This window comes from Typopeltis vanoorti, chromosome 25 (genome assembly GCF_054136105.1).
Source record: "Typopeltis vanoorti isolate ZY-2024b chromosome 25, IOZ_Tvanoo_1.0, whole genome shotgun sequence".
Classification (NCBI taxonomy): Eukaryota; Metazoa; Arthropoda; class Arachnida; order Uropygi; family Thelyphonidae; genus Typopeltis; species Typopeltis vanoorti.
In genome coordinates, this window is record NC_143573.1 from 55,353,103 (window position 1) to 55,379,018 (window position 25,916).

The 25,916-nt window shown below is 37.3% G+C and overlaps 1 protein-coding gene across 3 annotated transcripts in view; it reads right to left on the reverse strand.

Annotated features, from left to right (window-relative positions):
• LOC150092757 (uncharacterized) overlaps positions 1-25,916 on the reverse strand; it is a 480,655-nt gene that overhangs the window by 331,202 nt on the left and 123,537 nt on the right. For all 3 annotated transcript variants that reach the window (XM_090414390.1, XM_090414391.1, XM_090414389.1), the window contains one exon: positions 20,377-20,506. In XM_090414390.1, the coding sequence (XP_090270516.1) occupies positions 20,377-20,506 (130 nt within the window). The remainder of the gene's footprint in view (positions 1-20,376; positions 20,507-25,916) is intronic.

A 25,916-nucleotide genomic window follows, 5' to 3' on the forward strand; every position in this document is an offset into this window, starting at 1 on the left:
ACATGATGTTAGGGCCTCCCTCGATGAGTCTGTCGACTCCTTGGAGTTGCCCGTATTAATAATAATAATAATAAATTCTAGCAATATAAGAATTACTCAATGGAAGGCCTTGGTGTATTTTTGAAGCTTCAAATGCAATGTGCTCTTAACAAGGTAGTGGTCAGATCTCTGCACATCCTAGTGTTTTACACAAAACTTGCCCATTTACTATTAATTAGAACAATCATGCTTTTGTGGATGCCATAAAGTGAAATCAAAGTATACCTGTAAATATCCTTATGGTTGAAACAGGTGTTGGTTATTCTCCATCCATTTAGCTTAAAAAACTGGTGGAATTGTCACTGTAATTACTAATTCCAAATAGTCCTATTACTTCTGCCCAGTAATTGGAATCAGTGCCACTCCAGCATTCAAATCCCTAAAATTTACTTTCTTAAAACTGCCTAGTATATCTGGTAGTGTTAAAGAAGCATTGTTTTTTTCCGTTTTCTGCACCAGTAGAAGGCAACTATATTCAGAGCTTTAATCCCAGTTTTAAAATTTGCAATTAGGAGCCATGCATTAATAGTTATATCCAAGAAGCATTTTCTATCAAGTACAAGTCCTACACCTTGCAGATATTTGCTCTCCTCACATCCTTTTTTCTTATCCATATTACTTCTTGAAGAACATGAATTTCCAATTTGCATGTATGAAATTCAATGAGGATATCATGCAAAAACTCTTGGTTCACTGTCCTTATGTTCCAGTTCCTATATGGAAAGGAAAATCTCTCTCCTATTTCATAAGCACAGTAAAATCAGCCCCCTAACTGCAAGCATGGGTCAATTACCTAATCTTCCAATTCCCCTTCAGCTTAAGCCACATTTCAATGACAATTATTTGATGTCTGGAGATGCTTCCAGAAGCAGTGGATTCCAAGTACCTGTGATGACCTCTGCTTCAAATTACTCACCAGCTGATATTATATATCCTATGTCTGAGCAGCCCAAGCCAACAGATACATTAGCGGCTTCTTTTTCACACAGGCCAATAAATGCAACAATGTTTATCCTATTCGATAACAAAACCATAATCAAATGTCATCTTAAACTGTCCAGTCTGATCCCCATCAAGCTAACCACTCCTCAGCAGGGTGTGCGAATAGTAGGGTGTGATACTCAGTCGCCACAGCCCTTTCTGTGAGTCATACAAGAATAACCTACACCAACCAGTTCACAGTCTTGTGTCATTTGACTTCTATTCCTCTTTCCCATGGTTCGACTACTGCTTCGAAACACTTGCTCAGACCAAATAACAGAAATTCTCACAGGAATGAAGGCTTTCATCTCCTATTCCAGTCCAAACTCTCTCAGTCACCATCTAAGCCTTGGTTCTCAAAAAAGTGTGCCAATGCTGTAAAAGAAAAAACCTCTGCTTACTACAATTGCCTCAAGACCAAAACTCCAGCTACCCTCTCTGCCTATACTGCAGCCTGCAACAGTTGTAAATAGAATCATCATAAAGTCCACATCAGACTTTGAAAGAGCAAAATGCTGCAAACCACCTGACCAAATAACAGTCGCTCCTTCTGGTCCCTTGCCAAGGCCGTAGTGAGTGCAACTACTGTCCATCCTGGTTTCCACCAATCTCACATCCAGATGGTACTGTAGTCACCACACCAAAAGACAAGGCCAACTTACTTGCATCACTCTTCTCTTCCAATTCCTGAATTGATAGCATGGACAAAGTTCCCTCCACTCCACAAAGAATGGCTCCCTTCATATCTTCCGACAAAAAGAAATCCGAAGAATCCTTAACCTGAACACAAAGCATCTGCTCCTGATGATCCCACCTGAGTTAAAAAAATTGTGCCCCAGAACTAACACCTATCCAGTATCACCTCTTCAGTCTATCCTATTCAAATGGCATCTACCTGACAACATGGAAACAGATCCACATCCAGCCCATCCCAAAAGAAAGGTGATAAAATCAGCCAATGAACTACCGTCCAATTGCTCTCATTTCTGTTCTCTCAAAAATTATGGAGGCCATCGACAACCAACTCTTAAACCATCTAGAGATTATGCCAACTAATACCAACTAATCAGTGACCAGCAGTATGGATTTTGCTATGGAAAAGCTCATGTGGTTGCCCTCGACATTTCAAAGGCATCTGATCAGATGCCTTTGAAATGTTCAGGGGCCAATTCACCAAACTGCCATCCTATGGTCTGCCTTCCCCACTCTGCAACTGGATCACCAACTTTCTCACTGGTTGCTCACTACATGTCATGGTGAATGGATTACTCTGATCTCCTCGGATTTACCCACCAATGCAGGAGTACCCCAGGGTTCTTTCACTCCCTCTCTTCCACTTGTATATAAATGACCTGCACTCAGACTTCCAATCCTATCCATATGCTAACAGTACACTCCATTTTGGCTAATTTTGATGGTAATATATCAGAACACAGAAAGATAAGTAAATTTTTTTTTTTTTTTAACAAACAGGGTGCCTAATTAGGACTTTAGTCTTTGTGTTGTTGCTACAATTTTTCAAACTAGTCCCATTATTACACCATGTTGTTGTAGTCTCACGTACTGTGACAAACTGTTTTGTGCTCTGAAGATGCTGGTTATAACACCAGCGAAATATCAGCGATAAGTCAATAAATAATTATTTACTTATCTTTCTGTGTTCTGATATTACCATCAAAATTAGTCAACATGTACAACGAATACATAAGCCTTTCTACACGCACACAAGTACACTCCATTCCTCTTTTTCATTTGACAAACCTGTTAGTGCTAAGTATTAGAATCCTCAAGATATACTATGACCAGGACCTGAGCTCAGATCTTCTAGCTATATCACAGTGAGGCAAGGGCAACCTTCCAAACTTCAATGCAACCAAAACTCGGTTCTGTTTGGTCTCTTGCAAGAAAGAGCTCACATCCCCTCCCTCTTACCTTGGTATTACTGAAGGTAAGGGAGTGGGGGATGAGATATCCAAACACAATCAGATTTCTCTTCTTGGACTGACTTGCACCTCCAATCTTTCCTGGACCAACCATATTTCAACCATACCTTCTGTAGCTGCCAAAAAACTTGTACGTTTTCTCACAAGACGCTACTTCACACCTGCTAACTCTATATAAAGCCCAAATCAGACCAGCCATGGAATATTGCTCCCATTATTTGGAGTGGTTCACCAAAATCCTCTCTAAGATTGCTTGATTCTATCTAGAAGAGGGAAATCTGGCTCACAGACATTCAGTTTCTCCCTTGTGATACTTTCCCAGATACTTTCATGGACAGTGCTCTGCTGAATTGGCCACTATTATTCCTCCACTCTCCTCCTAAATGATTAAAACGAGAGCCACTTCTAACCAACATCCAGTCCATCTTAAAACTCACCAAACCAACTTCACTGCCTCCTCTTTTATTTCATCTACTTTTGTTCTCTGGAACAGTCTCCCTCACTGTATTCCTCTAAGATTACAAACCTCAGCTGTTCAAACAAAATGTGAACAGGCTCTTTTCTTCTATTCCTCTTGCCCAAACATGATACTAGTGTATGCACTAGTAAATAAGGATATTACATCCAGGCTTGCAAGAATGTTTTGGAGATCGAGATGTTCTTCAATTTATCAACGAAATGTTGTGAATTTTTTTATGTAGGTATCCGAATCACGGATGTGCGCCTTCAAGAGACTGGCGAGGTGTTTCGATAATAAGTATGCGGGAGAATTAATTCCATCCATTATAGGGCTTTTACTGGAACTAATGTTCCAGTAGAAGTAATAAGCATTTTGAGCAACCTTTTCCCTCAAGATATTGCTTCTCTTTTCCATCATTGCCTAAAATCTAATTTTTTCTTATAGAATGGAACAATTTACGAACAATTAACAGGCCTCACAATGGGCACCCCCCCCCCCCCCCCCGTGCAGATCTAACTGAATTTGTCTGACTGTTATGCTAGAGGGGGGCATCAAAATCTTTGAGACGTTGAGGTGGAGAGTGATCCAAAAAAGGTTGAGAAACACTGCCCTAAACCCACAGTATGGTGGAAGTACGTGGATGACATCTTTATCATATGGAAAAACACAGAAAAAGATCTTTTTGATTTTCTAACCAAGATTAACTCCTTCCATCACAAAATAAAGTTCACCTTGGAACTTGAGAAGGACAAGCAATTGTCATTCCTGAATACCTTAATTAAAAAAGAAATGGATAGACATATCAGCCTTGTAGTCTATTACACACCAACCAACACAGATCGATATTTACACTTCACATCTTCGCAACACATTTCTCAAAAACTGAGCATCGTACACATGCTCAAAAATAGGGCCACTCACATCACAACAGAAGAAAAAGATCTCAAAAGATGAATTATCCCATATATCAAAAACCCTGATAGACAATGGTTATCCAAAAAAAATGATCCATAAGATACTTTTCTGCGACTCAAAAATGGGTCTCAAAAAGAAAGCTAGTGAGGGGGGGGGGGGAAGAAAAAACAGAAAAAGAAATAATAGCAAAACATCATGAAGGTGTGAAAGTTATGCAGCTAACTCGAATATATGAAACCAGTCATTCTACAATATCAACCATTTTGGCTAAGAAAGAACTTATGGTAGCTATGGTTGCTAGGGGAACTTCAAGGTTGAATGTCAGAGGGCTTCTTTTTGAGCAAATGGAAAATCTATTATTAATTTAGATCAAAGAAAGAGAAATGGCGGGTGATACTAAATCTCAAAATACAATCAGTCAGAAAGCCAAACAAATTTATCAAGATTTGAAAAAGAAGACTTCGGGATCAAGTTCTGAAGTAGATGATGATGATTTCAAAAGGTAGCAGAGGTTGGTTTGACAACTTTAAAAAAAGAACAGAAATTCATAGTGTAGTCAAGACATGGAGAGGCAGCTAGTGCTGACAAAGCAGCAGCAGATAAATTTGTCAATAGCTTTACAAGAATTATAGAAGGAGGAGAATACCTACCTCAACACCTTCAATTGTGATGAGATTGGGTTATTTTGGAAGAAAATGCTCAGCAGGACATTTATTACAAAAGAAGAAAAAAACACTTCCTGGGCATAAACCAATGAATGATAGGTTAACATTGCTTTTAGCAGCAAATGCAAGGTAAAACCAATGTTAATCTACCACTCAGAGAATCAACAAGCATTCAAAAAGTTCAATGTCTGTAAATCCAATCTCGGTGTTTTGTAAAAGTCTAACAGCAAAGCCTGGGTCACAAGAATAGAATTTAGAGACTGGATTCAGTGTTTGGACCAACTGTCAAAGCCTATCTTGAGCAAAACAATCTGCCTCTAAAAGCCATTTTAACCTTGGATAACGCACCTGGCCATCCAATGGGCATACAAGAAGAGCTACCAGAGGAATTAGATTTCATCAAGGTGATTTTTCTTCCTCCGAAGACTATGGATCAGCTGATAATTGCAAATTTTAAAAAACTTTACACAAGGGCACTTTTTACCAGGTGCTTCTTTGAAATGTGTGAGGCTACCAACATAACCCTAAGAAAATTTTGGAAGGAAGACTTCAACATTGTCATAGCAATTAGGCTAATTGTAAAGGCTTGGCAAGAAGTAAGAATGAAATTTGTAACAATGAAATGTCTCAAAGCAGCATGGAGGAAACTGTGTCCTTCCTTTGGTAATGAAGAAACTTTAGATGAAGGACACAAATTGGTAAAGGATATTGTGGCAACTGCTCATGATCTTAACATGGAAGATGTTGAAGAATTATTGGAGATGCATGACCGAGAACTGACTACTGACGAGCTAAAAGAACTTTTCAAGCAGCAACGTGAAGAAAAAGAAATGGAAATTTCATCTGAAGATGAGGATGGGGAGAAAGAACAAATTCATCATCATCATCAACAACCATGGGTCCAGTGCCCGTAGCTGTCTGCTGCCATCTTGATGTGCTTCTTCCACTGCATTCTATTTTGTGCAATATGACTCAGTTTGTGTATAGAGTTTCTGCATCATTTGACGATGTCATCAGCCCATTCTCTGTTTGGTCTTCCTCTTTTTTTCTTTCCTTCAATCATTCCAAACAGCAACATTTTTAATTTTCTCTCATCATTCATTCTACATAGATGACCAAATAGACATCGTTTCCTTCTGATTATTTTCTGGATCAGGTTTTCTTTTGGTTGTATTCGTCTGTAAATTTCCTCATTGTTCACTTTCTGTATCCAGCTTATTCTCAAGATCTTTCTATAGCTGTTCCTCTCAAATGCCAATATCCTCCTTTCAGATTCTCTCAGGAGTACCCAGGCCTCGCATCCATAGAGCATGCTACTGAAGTACAGGTTTCTACAATGCGCAGTTTAGTTTGCATCTTTATAGCTTGGCTCTTCCATATTTTGTTCATGGCTTTTAAAATAGTTGTTGCTCTGGCTATTCTAATTTTTATCTCTTTTTTGGGGTCCAAGTCATGTGTCATGTGGCATCCAAGATATGTGAAGTGTTCCACATTTTCCAGTTGAAATCTGTCTATTGTAACTATATTCAGTAACTCCTGTTGTCCAAATATCATTGTTTTAGTTTTTTCAAGGTTCACATTTAGTCCATATCTTTTTTCCTTCTGTGTATAGTGTTTGCAATGTCTGTTCCAGCCTTGCTGCGTCTTCTTCAATCAGGACGATGTCATCTGCAAAGAAGAGGTAGTTTATTCTCATGCCATTTATTGAAATGCCTCCGCCTTCTTTAATCTTATCTAGTGTTCTTCCCAGATGTGTGATGAAGATGATTGGTGATATTGGGTCCCCTTGTCTTGTGCCTTGACTTCTGGCAAACCAATCTCCAGTCTCACCTGCTATTCTGATTTTTGCTTGTGCTTGGCTGTTTATATCTTTCAGCAGGCAGATCAATTTATTGTCCACACCATAGGATTCCAAGACAGCCCATGATATATTTTGGTCAATATCATCAATTCTTTCTGGAAGTCCATGAAACAGCAGTATATCTTTTTGTTCTTTCTTCGAGCTTTCTCTGCTATTAGTCTTAGTGCGAGTATTTGTTGCACTGTACTTCGATTTGTCGAAATCCAGCTTGCTCATCCGGAAGATGTGCCTCCATATGCCCCTTCAGGCGTTCTGGTATTTTCATTTGTGCTGATGAAATACCAGAACTTTCATCAGCACTTTGGCAAGATGAATGCAATAGTTCTGTAACTGGTGCATTCTAAAGCACTGCCTTTTTTATGAAGAACAACCAAGACTGATTTTTTCCACTCTTCGGGGGCATACCCTGATCTCCATATTTCATTACACAGCTTATGCATTTCTTTTACAACTGATTCTCCCCCATATTTTAGCATCTCGCCTATTATATTGTCATTTCCAAGACTCTTGTTGTTCTTGAGATGTTTTATAGCCTTATTCACCTCATCTTCCAAGATGTCATTTTCAAAGATCTCTGCTGGTGGAGCGATTGCTTTTAGTTCTTTGATTACTTCTGTTGCAGTATCATTTAGTTGATTTTTATATAGTTCGCTGCAATATCTTGTCCATCTGTCTATGATTTCTGTCTTGTCCATCAATACTTTACCATTTTCATCCTTGACTGCTACTGATCGTGTTTGCCACTTCCTATTGACATTTCTTATAAGTTTGTAGACCTCTCTAGTTTTGTGTTCTCCATAGTACTGTTCAATGTCTTTGCACTGGTCCTCCAACCATTTGACTTTATCAGATCTTACAGCTTTCCGTTCTTAATTACATTTTTGACGGTATAACTCATCTGCTACCTCTGAATTCTCTCTTTTAAGTTTCAGTTCTCTTTTCTCTTGTACCAATTTTAGGGTTTCCTGAGCTACCTGAGCTATCCATTTCTTGTTGATCTTTTCTCTTTCAGGAATTACTTCCTCTACTGCTTTTTTTAGCACTGTAGTCAGTCGTTCTGCTCTTGTATTTATATTTTGTTTTTCACTTGGGGTCTTAAGCTTAGTCTTAAGCTGTTGAAACCAAAAAATGTTTTGGCAAAGTGGGAGGAAGTTCAAAATGTTGCTATGAAATGGAATCCAAACAAATCTGAGGTTATCAGAACTGCAGATCTATTTAATGAAAAGTCCATGCAGTTTTTCAGAAACATTTTAAAAAAGAGGCAGAAGCAAACAACCCTAGACATGTTTTTTACAGGTCTATTTGTCAAAAAACTCCGAAGTGAGCCCAATTGTCCTTCTGGTGAAGATTAATAATTAAACTGTTTTCATGAACAATTCATTTTATTAATGTTAATTTTTTTGTAGCACTGTATAATAAATAAATGATATTTACCATATGTTATGACATTTTAAATGAGTTTTATCTGCATTTTTAATATGTACTATGGTTGTGGGGAGGAGCTGGAACAAATTAATCGATTTTCAATCAAATCTTATGGGGAATCGCGCCTTGGATAACGATGGTAATCCTGGAACGGATTACCGTCAGTTGACCAAGGCATCACTGTAGTTGCTTCTGAGATAAATTAATAAAAGATGTATTCATAGAACAATGGAAGGTTTAACTTGATATGGTTTAAACTATTTATGGATAACTGTGTTGCTCATGTAAAGAGGTTCATAAGAATTGTGAGACGGTTAATATAAAAACTGGCCTAGCACAAAGTTATTCATTTCAATGAAAGCTATGTTTTATGGAGAAATATGCAGTAACCTGTCATGAAAAAGTGATATAGTAATACTCACTAGTGAAAAGACAAGTTTACATTAAAATGCGCCCATATTTCATCAAATGGTGCCAGACAGCATGTGCAAGATGGATTTCTGTGCGTGTATAAAGAGAACTATGGCTAGCATCTACAGTGCAAATGCTGCTGAAGGAAATGAACCACGTGATATTTATGATGTAGATGAGACCAGACTTTACTAAGTTTCTGCCTGATGGGATGCTCAGATAAAAAAAAAAAAAATCCTCTATTGCCTTTCAGTTCCACAAAGTTAATTAAATTTTTGGGGGGGGGGGGGGGAAGATAAATATATATAGCAGGCAGCTGCTGTTAACCCATGGTTCTAAACTCAAAACATCTTCTTGCTGTCTGTGACAGTAAGCTCTATGGTTAATTTTTGTGGAGTTAAAAACCCAAGTTTCCAGAAAGGAGAACCCTACTTGCCCATGACAGAGATTAATTTAGAAACTGGTCATAGAAAGACTGAAAAAATTTCTTTAACTGGCAATTAAAATTAAACTTCAATGTTCTTTCTTTGGAAAGCATAATGATATGGATGCAAATTCTATTTCCTCAGAATACACAGAATGTTGAAAGTTTAACTTGTCATTGTTTAAACTATTTGTGATAATTAGGCTACCCACATGAAGGAGACATTTATAAGAATTGTGAAAGAGTAATGTCACAACTGGCCTATTACAAAGTCATTCATTTCAGTGATGACAGATTGGTGGTTCTCCGATCAAAGTTTGAAAATTATTTCAGTGGCAACTATAAGCACGAACTTTTTTGTGGAGAACCAGCCAATGATCACAGTGAATGAAGTTTCCTGGTAGAGGGATGAAATTAATAAAGACTCAAGATATTATATTCACGGCTCAAATTTTGAACTATGAAAAGATTTCTAAGGAACCAGAAATCTTTGTTAAATATATGGCAGCAATGATTCTGGATAAGTCCCTTTCATTTGATAAACCTTATCCTATACAACTCACTTTAACCCACAGAACATCAACAACAACTTCCCTTAACGCAAACCTCCAAAACATCCTCCGATGGCTAAGATAACCCTGTCAACTTCAATGCTAGTAAAACCCAGTTCTGTCTTATTTCCCACAAAAAAGAACCATTTTCCCCCAGTATTATTTTTGATAACACTCAAATCCCCAGACAAGATGAAATTTCTCTTCTCGGAATTACCATGACATCAGGCCTCTCCTGGCATAAACACATCACAACCATTGCAGCCTCAGCATCCAAAAAACTAGCCTTTCTCTTTCACTCAAGACGTTACTTCACTTCAAAACAGCTGCTAACCTTATAAAAATCGCAAATAATCCCCCCAGCTATCGAATACTGTTCTCACATTTGGAGTGGGACTCAAAATGCTTGACTCAATACAGAGGAGAGCAATTAGACTGACAAATGATCCATCTCTTACCGACTCACTCCCCCCACTTTCACACAGACGTTTAGTCCCTGCAATTTGTATATTCTACAAATATTTTCATGGAAAATGCTCATCTGAAACAACATCAATAATTCTCCCACTCTGTACTAAACCCATTGGAACACGTACAGCCACCGCCCAACATCCCTTCACAGTACACCTTGAAACCCACAGAACAAGTTTCTTTTCCTCCTCCTGCTACTGCTGTACTGTGGAACAGTCTTCCCCCTGAGGTATTTCCCAAGGAATACAATATACAGGGCTTTCAAATCGAAGTTAACAAGTTCCTCCTTTCCCATCCCACTAACAATATACAGTACTAAAGTACTATAGGTTGACCAGCCAATCTCTCGTATATGGGCCCAACATAAAAAAAAAAAAGGTACCAGTGGAAGAAGTATTAGATAAGTACCAGGGATGCTTAAGGGTCAAACTTGTATAATTGGGAGGAAATCTCCATGTAGCCTCTTAAGAAATGCAGAGAACTGACTGGGATTTCTGATCAAATATCCAATCCTCACTTTTGATGCACCCTGTTAGGTATCTACCCACAGAAAGTGAAAAAATGAGGAATGGAAAACAATTTGGGATTTAGCCAACCAGATTGTATTCTTAGTGGCTTGTACCATCATTTTTACATTGTGGTTTAACATAAAAGATTTCACACTTGATGGAACATGCCAGTTAAACAAGGCCCATTACTGATGAATCCATTAGAACGAGTATAACATTTCAGCTATTTAGGCACAATTTTTAGTGAAGATGGTAAATCAAATATGAAAATAGACAACAGAATCAACAAAGCTGGTATGGTAGAGAATCAGTTGAATAAATTTACATGGAATAAGAAACAAATTAGTCAAAACACTAAATTAGCTGTATATAAGATAGTGTTCAAACCAGTTTAACTTATATTAAATTTAGTTTAATCCTTTATCCAAGTGTGAGCAAACAAAGTTTGCACCTGAAAATATCTTCAGGATTGATGAAAGGTAGTGCAACACCAGGCAACTCGAAGCAAAGGTGGACCAAGCTATCATCACTCCTATCTCAGTATTTCCCATAATGCAAAACACATTTCCTTGTGGATATGTATAATGTTATGCATTAAGGGAAGGGAGACTGCCTAGACTGGTTTTGACCTTTATTGAGGTCTCGTCAGTGGGAGTCAGGCCCTGAGGCAGAGATATCTGGGCAGAAGCAATGGAGAGGTCATCTTTACTTATAGGAGTTGCCAAAAGGTGTGCCACCTTATTATTAAATTACTCTGGATTTAGAGAAAGATGTTGAAAGTTTATTTTGCACTTGGTTAGACTATAATAAATAAACCCCCCCCCCACCCCCCCCCCCCCCCACCCCCCCCCCCCCCCACCCCCCCCCCCCCCCACCCCCCCCCCCCCCCACCCCCCCCCCCCCCCACCCCCCCCCCCCCCCACCCCCCCCCCCCCCCACCCCCCCCCCCCCCCACCCCCCCCCCCCCCCACCCCCCCCCCCCCCCACCCCCCCCCCCCCCCACCCCCCCCCCCCCCCACCCCCCCCCCCCCCCACCCCCCCCCCCCCCCACCCCCCCCCCCCCCCACCCCCCCCCCCCCCCACCCCCCCCCCCCCCCACCCCCCCCCCCCCCCACCCCCCCCCCCCCCCACCCCCCCCCCCCCCCACCCCCCCCCCCCCCCACCCCCCCCCCCCCCCACCCCCCCCCCCCCCCACCCCCCCCCCCCCCCACCCCCCCCCCCCCCCACCCCCCCCCCCCCCCACCCCCCCCCCCCCCCACCCCCCCCCCCCCCCACCCCCCCCCCCCCCCACCCCCCCCCCCCCCCACCCCCCCCCAGGATAATCTTCAGACTAATTTCACTAGGTGCTAGAATAAAGAAGTAAAGGCACCATTCATGAAGTCTTCAGCTACTACCTCCATGCAAAATTTCAGAGAAGCTAACTCATCAGTGAGCATATTACATTGATAATGGAGCACTGTAGTTGATCCATAAGTTATTATAGAAGTTACAACATACATGTGAAGTAGAGATTCTGTAATATGGCAATTATGGTGTTACACTGATTCAATTATCTGAACTTTGGGTGCTTTTACTTACTTGTTAAGAAGTAGGTGTAGGATATATGTTCAAAATACCCCACACTGTAGAGAAAAAATATATACTTATATAATAAACTCTTGCTGTTCTTTTATTGTAACATAATCTTGTTTTATATTTTGAGTTTAAAACATTTTTTTTTTTTTTGCATTTAGACAACGAGATGTCTGTAATTTAATTTTTTTTTTGACAATGAAGCTTTGCTTTAATAATGAATGAAATTTACTTGATTAGAAATTAGCATTTAATTATGTTCAAATTAACTGTCAAGTAAATGTTAAAATTTTTCTGCTTATATATTCTTTTAATATACAGAAATGTTATCTGATAAATCTATTACTAATTATGAGAAAAGCCAAAGTGATAGTGCTTATGTTAAGTAAATAATTTAATGTAAAACAAGACTGCTCAGCACTTCTGCTCCATGTAACCATGATGATTAAAAATAATTTGTCTGCAGAAAATAACTTTATTCATCATTTTAAATACAGCACTGAAATCTGTGATGGACAGCACACATTACTTATTGGCCTAACTGGATCCCTTATAATTCCAAGCCCACAAGTAAATGAATGGATGTTGTATCCTCTGATCATTGGTAAATGGAAAGAAAATGATGGAAAAACCTTCTTGGTAAAAAGTAAGGAAAGAAACTGAAAATTTAAGTCACAGTAAAAAAGAGAAACAATAAAAGATTATTTATTTAATATGGTTTTGTCTTAATATTTGTGGGAGAGAAAGATACTCATGAGCGTGACTGTAATAAGTGAGCAGGATTGAGACAGCCTGACTCAGTTTGTGTACTTTAATGTGAGATGTCGAGTATAATATAGATCTTGTCTGTTAGTATAACATTTGCCCTTAGAAATTTCTCATTTAATTTAGTTTCTTTGAATGACATGTATCATAACTTAGAGTGAATAAACTTTCATGTTTTCTTTTCAAAAATCAAGTTCTGATTATTCAAGCCAATGCACCGCTTGCTAAAAGTAGGACCTGTTTAAGTAAAAGCACGGGAACTGGTTACAACTGCAGTAGAAGATAAAATATCGTAAAGTTTGTTTGTGTTAGATTAAGTAAATCGTGTAGTAGTCTGCGGGCTGACTCTCTGACAATATTAATTCTATTGTATAGGAATTAAGATGCCGCAGTGTTAAAAAATAAATTTTCTCAATTCTGAAAAGGAGTTGACTTTAGATTTTCAGCCAGGGAAAAATTTGGCTCTACCTTGAGGCAATCTCTTTGTCTGAAGGATTTTGCACACGAGTTCATTTAAGAGTGTGGCCACGGTGAAAATTAGGGAACTTTGATAGATAGCTGTAACTAAGGGAATGAGAAGTAAGAAGGGAATTAGAATAAAGATAAAATTAATTGAGGAAGGAACACAAACAGAATTTAGAAAAATAAAGAAACATAAGAAAAGACATAGAAAAGAGATATAAAATAATAAACTATACACATAAATATAACATATCCCCTCACTCCAGATACGAGGGCAGTGTTCAATAGCTGGGCAGATTTGTATAAGGATAACAGTTGTTTAGGGGTGAAGTAATGGCTTGAGCAAAAGAGAAATCCTAGTTTTTTTGAAGCTGAGGATGCAATGTTTGTGATATGTTCATGTCAGGAGAGGTTTGATGTCAGAGTAATTCCAAGAAGAGAAATCTCAAATTGTCTGGAAATTTGGGTGTTGTAAAATTGTCAAAAGTAACACTGAGAAAAAATGGTTTTATGAGAAATAAGGCAGAACTGGGTTTTATTAGCTGTGAAATTGACTAGGTTATCTGAACCCCATTGGAGGATGGCTTGGAGATCAGAATTGAGGGCAGTGTGGTGATTGATGTTCTATAGGTTGAGTGAGCTGTGTAGAGTAAGGTTTATCAAAAGAAAGAAAGGAGTGCAATGTGCTGTCATCTGCAAAACTGCATATTAGGTTGGAGGTCAGCTGAAGTAGGTCACTGATATATATATATATATATATATAGCAGGAAGAGGGTTGGTGAGAGGACAGAAACTTGTGGAACTCCGGCATTAGTTGAATTGTGAGAGGATAAGGAACCATCCACAATCACACACAGTGTGCATCCAGACAGAAAGCTAGCAGTCCAACTACACAAATACCCAGACACACCAAGTGATAGTTTGCTTAGCAAGCCTTTGTGCCAAACCCAGTCAAAAGCTTTGGAGATATCAAGTGCAACCGCTTGAGACTCGCCAAACTTCTCCATGGCATTTGTCCAGAGATGGATGACACATGTGAGCAGATCTCCTATCAATTGGCAGCAACGGAATCTATACTGGCAGTTGTTTAAAAAATCAGTTCCCAACTCGTGCACTACCTTGAAGGTGGGCACCCAACTCGTATAAGGTAGTGTACGAGTTGGGCCCACCTTCAAAGGTACCTTCAAGGTAGTGCACGAGTTGGGAACTGATTTTTTCCATTACTTTAGACAGGACTGAAGTAAGCAAAATGGGGCAGTAGTTGGATGGCATTGACTTGTCGCCCCTTTTGGTAATTGATTGAATATAGGCAAGTTTCCAGGTTGTGGGATAAATACCAGTAGAGTAAGAGAGTATATACAGGTGACATAGGATAGGAGTAAGTTGTGGTGCACAAACTTTCAGGACAATTGGAGAAATGCCATCAGGGACACGAGACTTTTTGTCTAATTTGGACAGTATTTTTCTGGCAAAAGGATATAGGGGGCATTGTATGTTGGGGACATTTAACATTGTCAGTTATGCACGCACTGGAAACAAAGTGTGAAGCCAGAAGATTGGCTTTTTCTGTGAGTGATGATGTAAAATAGAGCCATCTGGGGTGGGAATAGTTGGGCAGAAGTTACGGCCAATTGCTTTGGCGAGAGCCCAAAAGGTTCAGCTGCCATTTGGACAGGCTGCTAGTTTCCCGCTTTTTGCTCTTTCGAACTCCGTTTTGGAAACATTGATATATATATATATACAGGGTGTTCGGGATAAATTTGACATATTTATAATTAATTATATTTTTCCGTAAGTTACATGTATTAACACACACTTCTCTTCATTTAAAAGTTTGGACCCTTCTTCATTCATATACAAGATGTCAGAAAGGATGGATAGCTGGAACCCACCTGAATCATGGAAGAGAATAACTTGTATCATGATGATTCGTGCCCGCCATCAAAATAAGGATATTACGACTGCTGCCCAATGCTCCCTGAATACAGTAAAAACAATCAGGCATGAACTAGAGACTTGCAATGGTGACTACGAGGATGTAGCAAGAAGAAAGATCCCTAGCAGACGATCTGATTGCGTTCGTACAGCAGAATTCCTCGCAAATCCGCAGGAACAGGTGTTGAAGAACCCTGGCATTGGAATTCGGGCTTTGTTCGTGGAGTTGCTAACTGTAGTCAAGCCCTGGATAACAAGGGTAGCCAATGGTAGGCCGTATGTATGGCAGCAGGATTCGGCCCCTTGCCACACCTCTGGGAAAAGTCAAAAATGGTTGTCTGAAAATTTCTACGACTTCACCAGTCCAAATGTTTGGCCTCCAAACTCCCCAGACCTTAACCCCATGGATTATTTTGTATGGGACGCAGTTGAAAAAGACACCAATCGCACTTCCAGTAATACAAAAGCCCAGTTAATGGGTAAAATTTAAACAGTTTTTGCGGCCCTTCCCAGGGAGACTGTAGCATCAGCTTGTTCGAGGTTCCGAAGCAGAATTGAAGCTGTGATCGATGCTAATGGTGGTTATTTTGAGTAAATCTTGTTGATAGTATTGTAATTAACTCTGCCTGTAATGTTTTTTTGTCAATTCATTAAATTTAATAGATACAAAGAAGATTTTCTTTTTCCTTACGAAACTGTCAAATTTATCCCGAACACCCTGTATATATATATATATATATATATATTTATTTATTTATTTTATTTATTTTTTTTTTTTTTGCATCTATTTCGGGCTCCAGTATAAGCTCTAAAGGAGGATGGAGTTCTTGATCTGAGCCAGATACGGTATGTTTGGTTTCTCATTTGTACAGCCTTGACACATCTTTTGGAGAACCAAGGTTTAGTTAGGGAATGGCAGTTCAGAGTAGTGTGGGGGAATGTATGTTTCCATGCTGGTGAGGATTACTTTAAGTTTGATGCATATGTTTGGAATGGAAGGCCGAAAGCAATAGTCCAACCATGGGAATGTGGCACAGAAGTTGCAGAGGCTGTCCCACTTGGCACTGTTATAATGCCAAACTACTCTCGCATGGGAATGGCTGTGTAGGTGTTGTTGCATGGGAAAGGAGATAAGCACTAGATTGTAGTCAGAATTACCTTGGGGGGGGGGGGGGGGGGGGGCACTACTTTCACTGTGTATTTGGAAGGGTCATTGGTGAGGAAGAGATCTAGGGTGTTTGGGGAGTGGTTTGGGTTATATGGTATTCTGATTGTCATCTGAACAAGATGTGTAAGGTCATTAGTGACAGCAAATGCTTCAGCATCTCTACCTGCAAGATATGTATAACTGGAGGAGGAAAGCCAGCTGGTGTTGTGGACATTAAAGTCTCCTAGGAGGATAATTTTGCTGTTGGGAAAGTGTGACTGGAGAAAATCAATTTAAATTTAAACAAAGAAACTTAGATTTAAGTTAAACCTTTTTATTTAATATAATTAATATAAGTTATTCTGCATGTAAGTTACATAGCATGGCACATGACACTGATGCAAAGTAAAGCAATGGCATTCAAAGCATCATTCTTTAGGGAATTTAACCAGAGGGATTTCATTCAGAGCGATATCAGTGAAATGTACTTGTTACAAAGGTGAATGGTCTTTAGTTTGAAAATGAGAGTAGTGGGAGAGTATGCCGAAAATGCTATGAAAAAGAGTGTCAGAAGTGCTAGTCAAGATGTGAGATTGAAGTAGAAGACATAACAGAGAATATGCAAGAAAATATGCATGGTGGTGTAGCAGAAGACAGGATACAGAGAGATTAAAAGTGATGATCAAAAGAATAGTAATATGTTGGATGTAAAGAAGGAAGAGTTGGCCGTGATGAGGGAAAATGTATGCAATGATACAGGATGACGCATGAGCTAGAGCAAATGCAGAAATGTTTAGCAAGTAGTTAAGCTGAGAACAGAGAGAAGGAAGGGCAAGAAAAGAGAAAGGAATGCTTAACTAAGAGAGAAGAAAAAATTAAGTCTTGTATGGTGATTCTATTAAAAGAAGTGTGCTAGCAAGTGAGTGACAAAATCATGTTTCCCATGTGCAAAAACTAACTGTTAGCAAAGCTATTAGAATGCAAAAGCATAATGTGAAAGATTTGAGAAATGATGGGAATATAACAAGGATCCATATTTATATTTTTGTTTGGAAAAAGGCATATAACAAAGTGCCAGGAAAACAAGCTGCTCAAAATGTTATAGTTATATGGTGTAAATATACATTACATCAAGCAATAATCTATATTTGAGTTATGATTCAGTAGTTAGAATTGAAGGATGTATAAGAAGCTGGTCTGATGTTAAATCAGGTGTGAGACAACTATGCACATTATTTCCACTGTTATTATCTATATGGATCATATTATGAAGGAAAGGGGTATTATTTTTTATATAAAAATTAGATGTTAATCTCAGATCTTTAGTTTATGCAGATGATGTTATACTTCTAAAGAAATCCAGTACAAGTCTGCAGAATTCCATGACTAAACTGAATAACTGATGTAATAAATTTGGTATGAAAATCAGTAATGAAAACAGACAATGAAAATAGGCAGAAATATTTAAAATCTCAACTGTTTTCTTAATGGTGAACCAATAGAACAAGTAAAAACATTTCAACTATTTAGGCACAATATTTAGTGAAAATGGCAAATTAAATATGGTAATAGGCAACAGAATTAGTAAAGCTGATATGATAGGAAGTCAACTGAATAAATTTATGTGGAATAAGAGAAATCATCGAAACACTAAATTAGCAGTATATAAATCAGTTTGAAATCAGTTTTAACTTTTTGGATCTGAGAGCTGGGTTAGAAATAAAACACTTGATCAAAGATCAGAGAATATGGAAATGAGAATTCTGAGAAAGATTAGGAGAGTGAATAGAACGGCAACAGTGGCAGTATCATATTAATAATGAGAATATTACGAAATAACTTGCCATTGTTAGCATTCAGGAATGCATTAGCAGAACTAATCTCAGTTGGTATGGTCACTTAAATAGAATGGGAGAAGAAAGATTAGCAAAAGTGTTCTTTGTCAGGTTGGCTGGATAAAGCCAGAAAGATGAAAAATAGTATGAAAATAATGTTGAAAGTGAAGAATAAATAAATGTACATAGGAATATAAAATGCCAGCACTAAAACATAAAATAAGACAAAATGTTTCCAAAGTTTGTGATGCTACTCTTGAATAGCATTTTGTGTTCATGAACATGTGAATGCCCAAACGCACCCACCCACACCACATTAACCTTAACTCACACTGGACTCAAGCAGTGTTATATAGTTACATTTATAGTTATTATACTATAAATGTAAAATTTATTTTTTACATCTCTGAAAGAGATTAGATAAGAGCTATTAAACAAATCTTTCTTTATATGTGAAAACTATTTTTACTAATGTCTACAAGACACATGTTCTTTAAACTGTACTATAATAGCAAATGGTTTCAATTACTAAAAAAATGACAGTCAATACATTTCTCCAATGCATTTTTTTTAAGCTCACCACATTTGCTTTCCTTAACAGCTAGAAAGAGTGAAAAAAGGAATGAAAAACATTTTATTTGTTTCTCAGTGTTAATTTCTTACCAACATCATTTTTGTATACTAATATTTCCATGAAAAGATACACCTATCCACAAAAAGATTAATTTAATTAAACTATTGGTGGATTTAATAATTTTAATAATTAAAAACAGTGCATTTTACATATCAATCCTACATGCCAGAGGTATTGCCACTGATGTTCCTATCAATACTATGATATTTTTCTTGAAGAGCTAAAGGTTGTAGTTGTTGAAAAACAACTCATGAAGGCTGTTTAAAAGAAAATTAATCAAAATGTACCATTTTCCAACCACGTATGAGTAGTACTTATTTCTACTTCTTGCCTGCGATAATAAAACAGGTTCTTCCCATTTAACATAGTACATTTGAACAACTATCAATGGTTTAATTATCTATTTAGCTTACTGAATTAATAGTTACTTTCATTGCATTCACTTCCATTTTACTGTGACGTTAAAGATTTTCACTATCTTTTACAAGTGATCTTGCTGTTATCTCAGCAATCATTACTATTTGATCCTATACCAAAATATTCACTTCAAAATTGGGAAAACTTTTGAGAAATAAATCTGCAATCCTGTTGAAGTGGCATGCTTAAGCCAGGGAAAAAAAAATGGTCAGAAAATGTATCAAAAAAATGTAACATGAGAAATACTCAGTGAGAACTGTCACGTAAAGAAGTTGAAAAACAGTCAACATCTTTCACAATCAAAATTGTGATATGTAAAATTTTCCCCATCTTGGTAACAATACTATGCAAGATTATTTCACCATAACCACCTTTTGAAGTATGTTTCTAGTGCTCATTCTTATCTGAGGTTATCTTTCTAAGGTTTTATCAGATACTGTGGGACCTTAGTCCCAAAAGGGAAAACTGATAATTTTAAAAACTACCTGTATTTGGAAATACTAATGACATCTTTGGAGATATGAGTAACAATAACTGTACTCAGTCAGCTCAGCATATTAGTCAATTCAGCATTTTGCAAGTACTAGCTCAGCACTAAGGGGAGGGAATGAATTCCAGGTGTAGAAGACTAGGAAGGCTCAGAGAGGGAAGGTGACCTGTTCATAATATTAATAATATTGAGCACTTTCTTGCAAGTCTATGTAATCAGAGGCCTCTTTGTAATGCACAGTATGCATAATATGTATGTCATTAAAGGAGGCACAAACCATCTTCTAAAAATATGCTCTGTTATTCAATATCAAGACAGGGAGAGCAGTTAATAACTGGAAAGTGAAAATATCTACACATAAGAAATTTTTGTTTCTAATACTATAAGAATCCACCCACAACACTGACATATTATATCAGACAATATCAGGGAATTAATCTACAATGATAAATATATATACTTACATCCTTCAGGTTTAACAGTCAATGCTTCTGTAAGATTTGTACGAACTTTACGGTGTAAGAAAACACAGTGAGGCTTTCGACATCCACCAGGTTGATTTTCCCAGTAGCAAGGAATCAGAGAACGATTTTTCTAAAAATAAAAACAATAATTGTGGACAAATAAAGAATTGCAACAGCATTTGAAGTTTATATATGCTACAAAAAGAACTTCTTTCAGCAAAAGATCTTGCAACCGCCTTAAGTCCACAGGAAACTTCCTTCCATTGCCCGTTTTAAATTTTAAATGCTTTTCCAGAGACCTCCAAGCTGACCACTTGATTCTGACAGAACTATATAGAATAGCATACAGAATATTATCATGGCATTCTGTACACTCAATGAAGTACAACTATTAAGAAGGATTGTGAGTGACCTAAGCAAAACTCCAATGTGCCAGGGCACTGGAATGACTGTGATAAGACTAGTGGTAGACTACATGCAAACCATTTCTTGCAGTGTATTCAATTTCCATTCCAATACTGATTACTGACCTTTATACTAAATTGTAAGAAGAAAAGAATGAGCTGCATTTATTTCAGAAGCATTAATGAAGACTTAGTCAAAACTAAAGTTCTGGTTGAGTCTTAATCCAAGCACTTCTGGGGCAATTACCTGATTTAATTTTTATGTTAATTATATCTAAGACAGAATATTCACAAAAACCAATAATGTAACATAATGCATAGTATTATACATGTTTGTAAGGATATGTGCTTTCATTATGGGATACTAAGACAATTAATGTGAAGTCCTTAACCTCTATATACAAGTAGCCCAGTCGTGAAATTACTTCATGTGCAAACATTGTTTGCTTACACTTGGATAAAGGATTAAACCAGGAATATAATTTCTTGGCATCTTTAATTTATAGTATAACCAAGTGAAAAAAACTTTCAACATGCTATATTTACTGGGACAGGAAAGCACAAATACATAAAGAACTAAAATGAGACTCAGTATTGGAGAAAGTACACGAATACCAAAAGAAGTGGATTGAACATATCCAAAGAATGGACAGTTCAAGACTACCCAAAAAAATACTCTGATACTACCCAATTAGAGGATATAGAAGTCAGGGATGAGCAAGGAAAAGATGGAATGAGAATAGAACTAGCCACTGGGCCTAAATCCCTGAAAGGATGATGTTATTCCCAAGAGCAGTAAGTTAGCCATCAAAGGCTAAATACAATTTTAATTGCATTGTAAAAAATGTAGACATGAAATATCACTTTTTGATGTATGCACTTGTAACTATTTTGAATGACAAACTATAGCAAAAGTATTGCTTGTTCAAAATTGTTGCATAATATCTAAACTAGCAGAAAATATATACATAGCAATTAACTTCATAATCCTTTATTTCAATTTGTAATGAATGGATTCTAGGAAACCAAAAAATTTGAAGCACAAAGAACGGATACTTGTAATGTTCTCTATAAAGCAAAATCGTAAAAGTGCAGACTTTTATGCAATTTGTGAAATAGTTGTCAAACTATGATTATGAATAAAAAATAAACAAAAGTTATTTTGGAACATATGGGGGTAGTATTTTTTAAGATTTGGATTGGTATTAATTTATGAAATTGTTTGACAAAAAAAATTTTTGGAGAATAAAATGCATTGTCAACTAAGCAATTAAACACAATTAACACCAAAAATTGATAACAATACTGGTTTTCTAAGATGATGCAATATTTAAGTGAAGTATGAAAGAATCTCTTTATTTTGTCCTGGCATTAGAAACTAGAATTATACAAAGCAAATGAAACAGCAGCAAACCTCTTCCTAAATGTTAAAGTCCAGAATGGGCTAGAAATAATATAGATCATTATTTAGTGCAGGCAAAATTAAGGTTTCCAGCAAACTGGTTACAAAAAATAAACAATAGCAGTAAACAAACAAGATAAAATATAAAAACAAGCGAAATGAGATTCATGAGAACTGCAAAACACATTAGACAAAAAAAAAAAAAATGATGAGGATTTTTAAAAGAACTAAAAATAAAATCAATAGAAGAAAAACTAAACAATTACAAAAAAAAATTGAAGAGAACATATAAATTGAATGGCCAACACCTGATATCCCAAACAATTAATAAAATATAAACCAATTGGAAACAGGGGGCCTGCTGGTAGACCTCAAAATGGATAATGAGACTGGAACAGACCAATATGGTCTATATCCATAATTAGTGCTATGATGAACTATGAAAGGATCTCTTATTTTGTCCTGGCATTAGAAACTAGAATTATATGATAAAAGAAGTAGAAAATAATAATTTGTAGGTATTTAGTCTATGTAATACAACTAAAATTCCAGTTACCAAGCATGTGGCAAGGAACTTCACTGGTTGCTATAGATAACTGAAATGCAGTTATGAACGAGAGGTACTTGTTAAGTATTCTCCTCAGCATGAAAAATTATCACACCTTGTAATGGACATGACAGTAATTTGCACTTCTTATCCATGTTCTTTTGAACAGACGGTATGCATCATATCCAGATTTTGCTGGACATGTATATATGTCCTGGTCAGTAGAGAGGCTAAACTCGAGTCAGAACACAGCAATATAAAAACTAATTAAAAACTAATTACAAATGAGGGATAAGCAAGTTATACAAAGAGGCTTTTAGGCACGCTCATTGATTAAAATCAAAAACCCTGAAATAACAAATATGACAAAGCAGAAAAAAACTGAGCTAGCATGGAGCATAAAAAAAAAGATATGAATATATTAGAAGATAATTAGAAACCCTGTTAATCCCACTGCTTTACATAAGATGTAAAAAAAAAATTACTAATATTCAAGTGTGTAGCAAAGGAGGAAACAAATGGACTGCAGTGAAATCATCTCATTAAATTAAGAGAACTAAAAACAAGAAAACTAAGTTCATTTCAGCAAATGAAGATAGTAGTTCTGCAAGTTCCAAATATGTGTGCAAGCACATGCACAATTTTTTTTTTTTTTTTTTTAAGTAGAAATCAAGAACATCTGGGTTAATATTACTATTCTTAAGCAACTAAAGCTACAAGGTCAGTGTATTATGCTAACAGTGTGTTCTGACTGTTCTGCTTGTTTAAAAATGAAAAAACATGTCACTGCCACCATATGAGACTATCTAAAACATCACTGATTGGAAAGCTCTTAAAGGAACCCAGATCTATCCAACTAAAGATTGGATAGATCTGGATTCCTACTCAAGAATAACTGACTGACATAGTTCCGTTCATTCCACCTGCCCCAACAGTACTAAGTATATTTAGCAACTCTTTCAGACTGCCCCCTAATACTAAAGATTTATACAAATCTTTAGTAGTCTTTAATGCATTTTTGATGGAAGGGCAGAAGAATCATGCACCAAGATTTCTGGGTAAATGAGAAGTGATTTGCCATGGGCATTTATGCAGCAGATGGAGAAGAATAAAACCAAATGAAGTTTATTTCTGAATGAAGTTATGATGGCAACACCTAGATGTAAGAGACAGAAATCATGTCCAATGGACAAAGTGAAAGCTGTTTGAACATGATTAAGTTCAAAAGCACTTCCACTGAAATGCATGTACAAGCTTCGCCCTATCACATCTTCACTAACGAAGAACAAGATTGACACTAGAAGAAAAACACTAAAGTGGTGATGACATTTGGAACATTGACCCTTTGAAGTACACTAATGTTGTATGACCTTTAGGTAATTCAGACCTCAGTCTAGTGCCTATCTCCTCCCATGGAGCACTAACACAGCCACATTCAATCAAGAGTTGTCTGGCATTCTAACAATGAAATGGTATGACCTTCATAACTTCTATGCCTCATTCCCTTAATCTATTATTTTTGGCCTCCCAACCCAACTATAAGCACTGAAATAATCCTCACTGATATGGAAACTTATTTCCCATTCTACTCTAAACCCCTATCTAAGCAATGGTTCTCCAAAAGAAATGCCATGGATGTACAAGAAAACAACTGGGCACACTGCAAGTGGCTTACATCAAGAACTCCATCTTCCAATACCACTTAAACCAAAACCAGAAAAAGCTACAAGAAAACCATCAATGCATCCAAAAGCAAGAAACCTGCATCATATCCAAATGTCAGCCAAGCCTTCTGCTCTTTTGCCAAAGACATCCTGACATCCTTGATAGCATCCAATATCTGCAGCAGGAGAAATGTAGATGCAGCATACTGTTATTGTAGTTCCGACAGAGAGTTGGATAGAAACTGCTTCTACATTCATACTGAATGAGACTTGTTGGAAAGGGGTATGGCTACCCACAAGGATAGCAACTCCTCCATGAACAGGTCCATCCCCTGAGCCATCTACACAAATGATGGTACTATTCTGTAATTTTAAATCATATCTCGGCTTTGGGTATGTTTCACGAAAGCAGAATCATGAGTTTATACTTCTGCAAGAGGGCCTCTATGTCATTGATGTTTTGACAGCATCCACAACAATTTTACTACAGGAATGTTTCATTATTTCTTTTTGGTGATATCACCTGGTTTCCTGTGTTGAGTAGTTTTTAGATTTAACCTTAATTTTTTTTTTCTTTTTAGAGAATTGAGAGCTAGTAACCATTTCTTCATCGGAAAAAATATCCAAGACATCAAGCTGTACTCCATCTAAGGCACTAGGTACATGAATTATTTTATCTTCAGAGAAAATAGTGGGATAATCCATGCCATCTATTGATGGACCATCTATTATAGGGTCTCAAGACATTTTCTGATCTTCTGGAATGCATTCTTTTTTTTTTTTTTTATTAATCAATTTTCATGTAGTAGGATCATCTTTGGCATTGTCCTCAGGAGTGAGGACATGCCAAATCAATGATATATTGAGAAAATCAATGAGATATTGATTTTCTCATTGATTCACTCTAAGGAGATGGCAAGCGAGTCACATCATTCAAGGATGTTGTAACTGTGAGAAGACAGGATCAACATACTAGTTTGGATCGATGCCACTGTGATATACTACCTCTTTGCCTCCTGATAAGTGATGCACTAAATTTTTATTTTTCAGATCTGCTTCTCATCCTCCACCTTTGGCATACTCGGGAGTAAGCTGGATGGTTTTCAACAATTACAGCATTTTAGTGTTTTACTTTTGCAATCTTTGTTTCCACGGTCTTTATTGCTGCATCATATACAAGTGGCAGAGCCATGACAGGCAGTTTGAGAACGACCCTATTTCTGATATTTAAAGCAATACAAAGGATTCATGATGTAGAAACTGAATGGGCAGGTGAAATAACCTACTTTGACAAACGTTTGTGATTTTGGTGTGCTGAACGTAAGGATGATGTTCCAGGTGGGAACCAGGTGACCATTCCTGTATGTACATTCTCCTCATGTCTATCACACCCTAACTTTCGTTTCAGAGTCGATCCCATTCTGATGTAAAAACTCAATGCCGCATAAATTTTCTTCTGTTTAATGCATTGGCTTTTTACAGAACAGTCACATCGTGAATCCTTGTACAAATATTTGTATTAG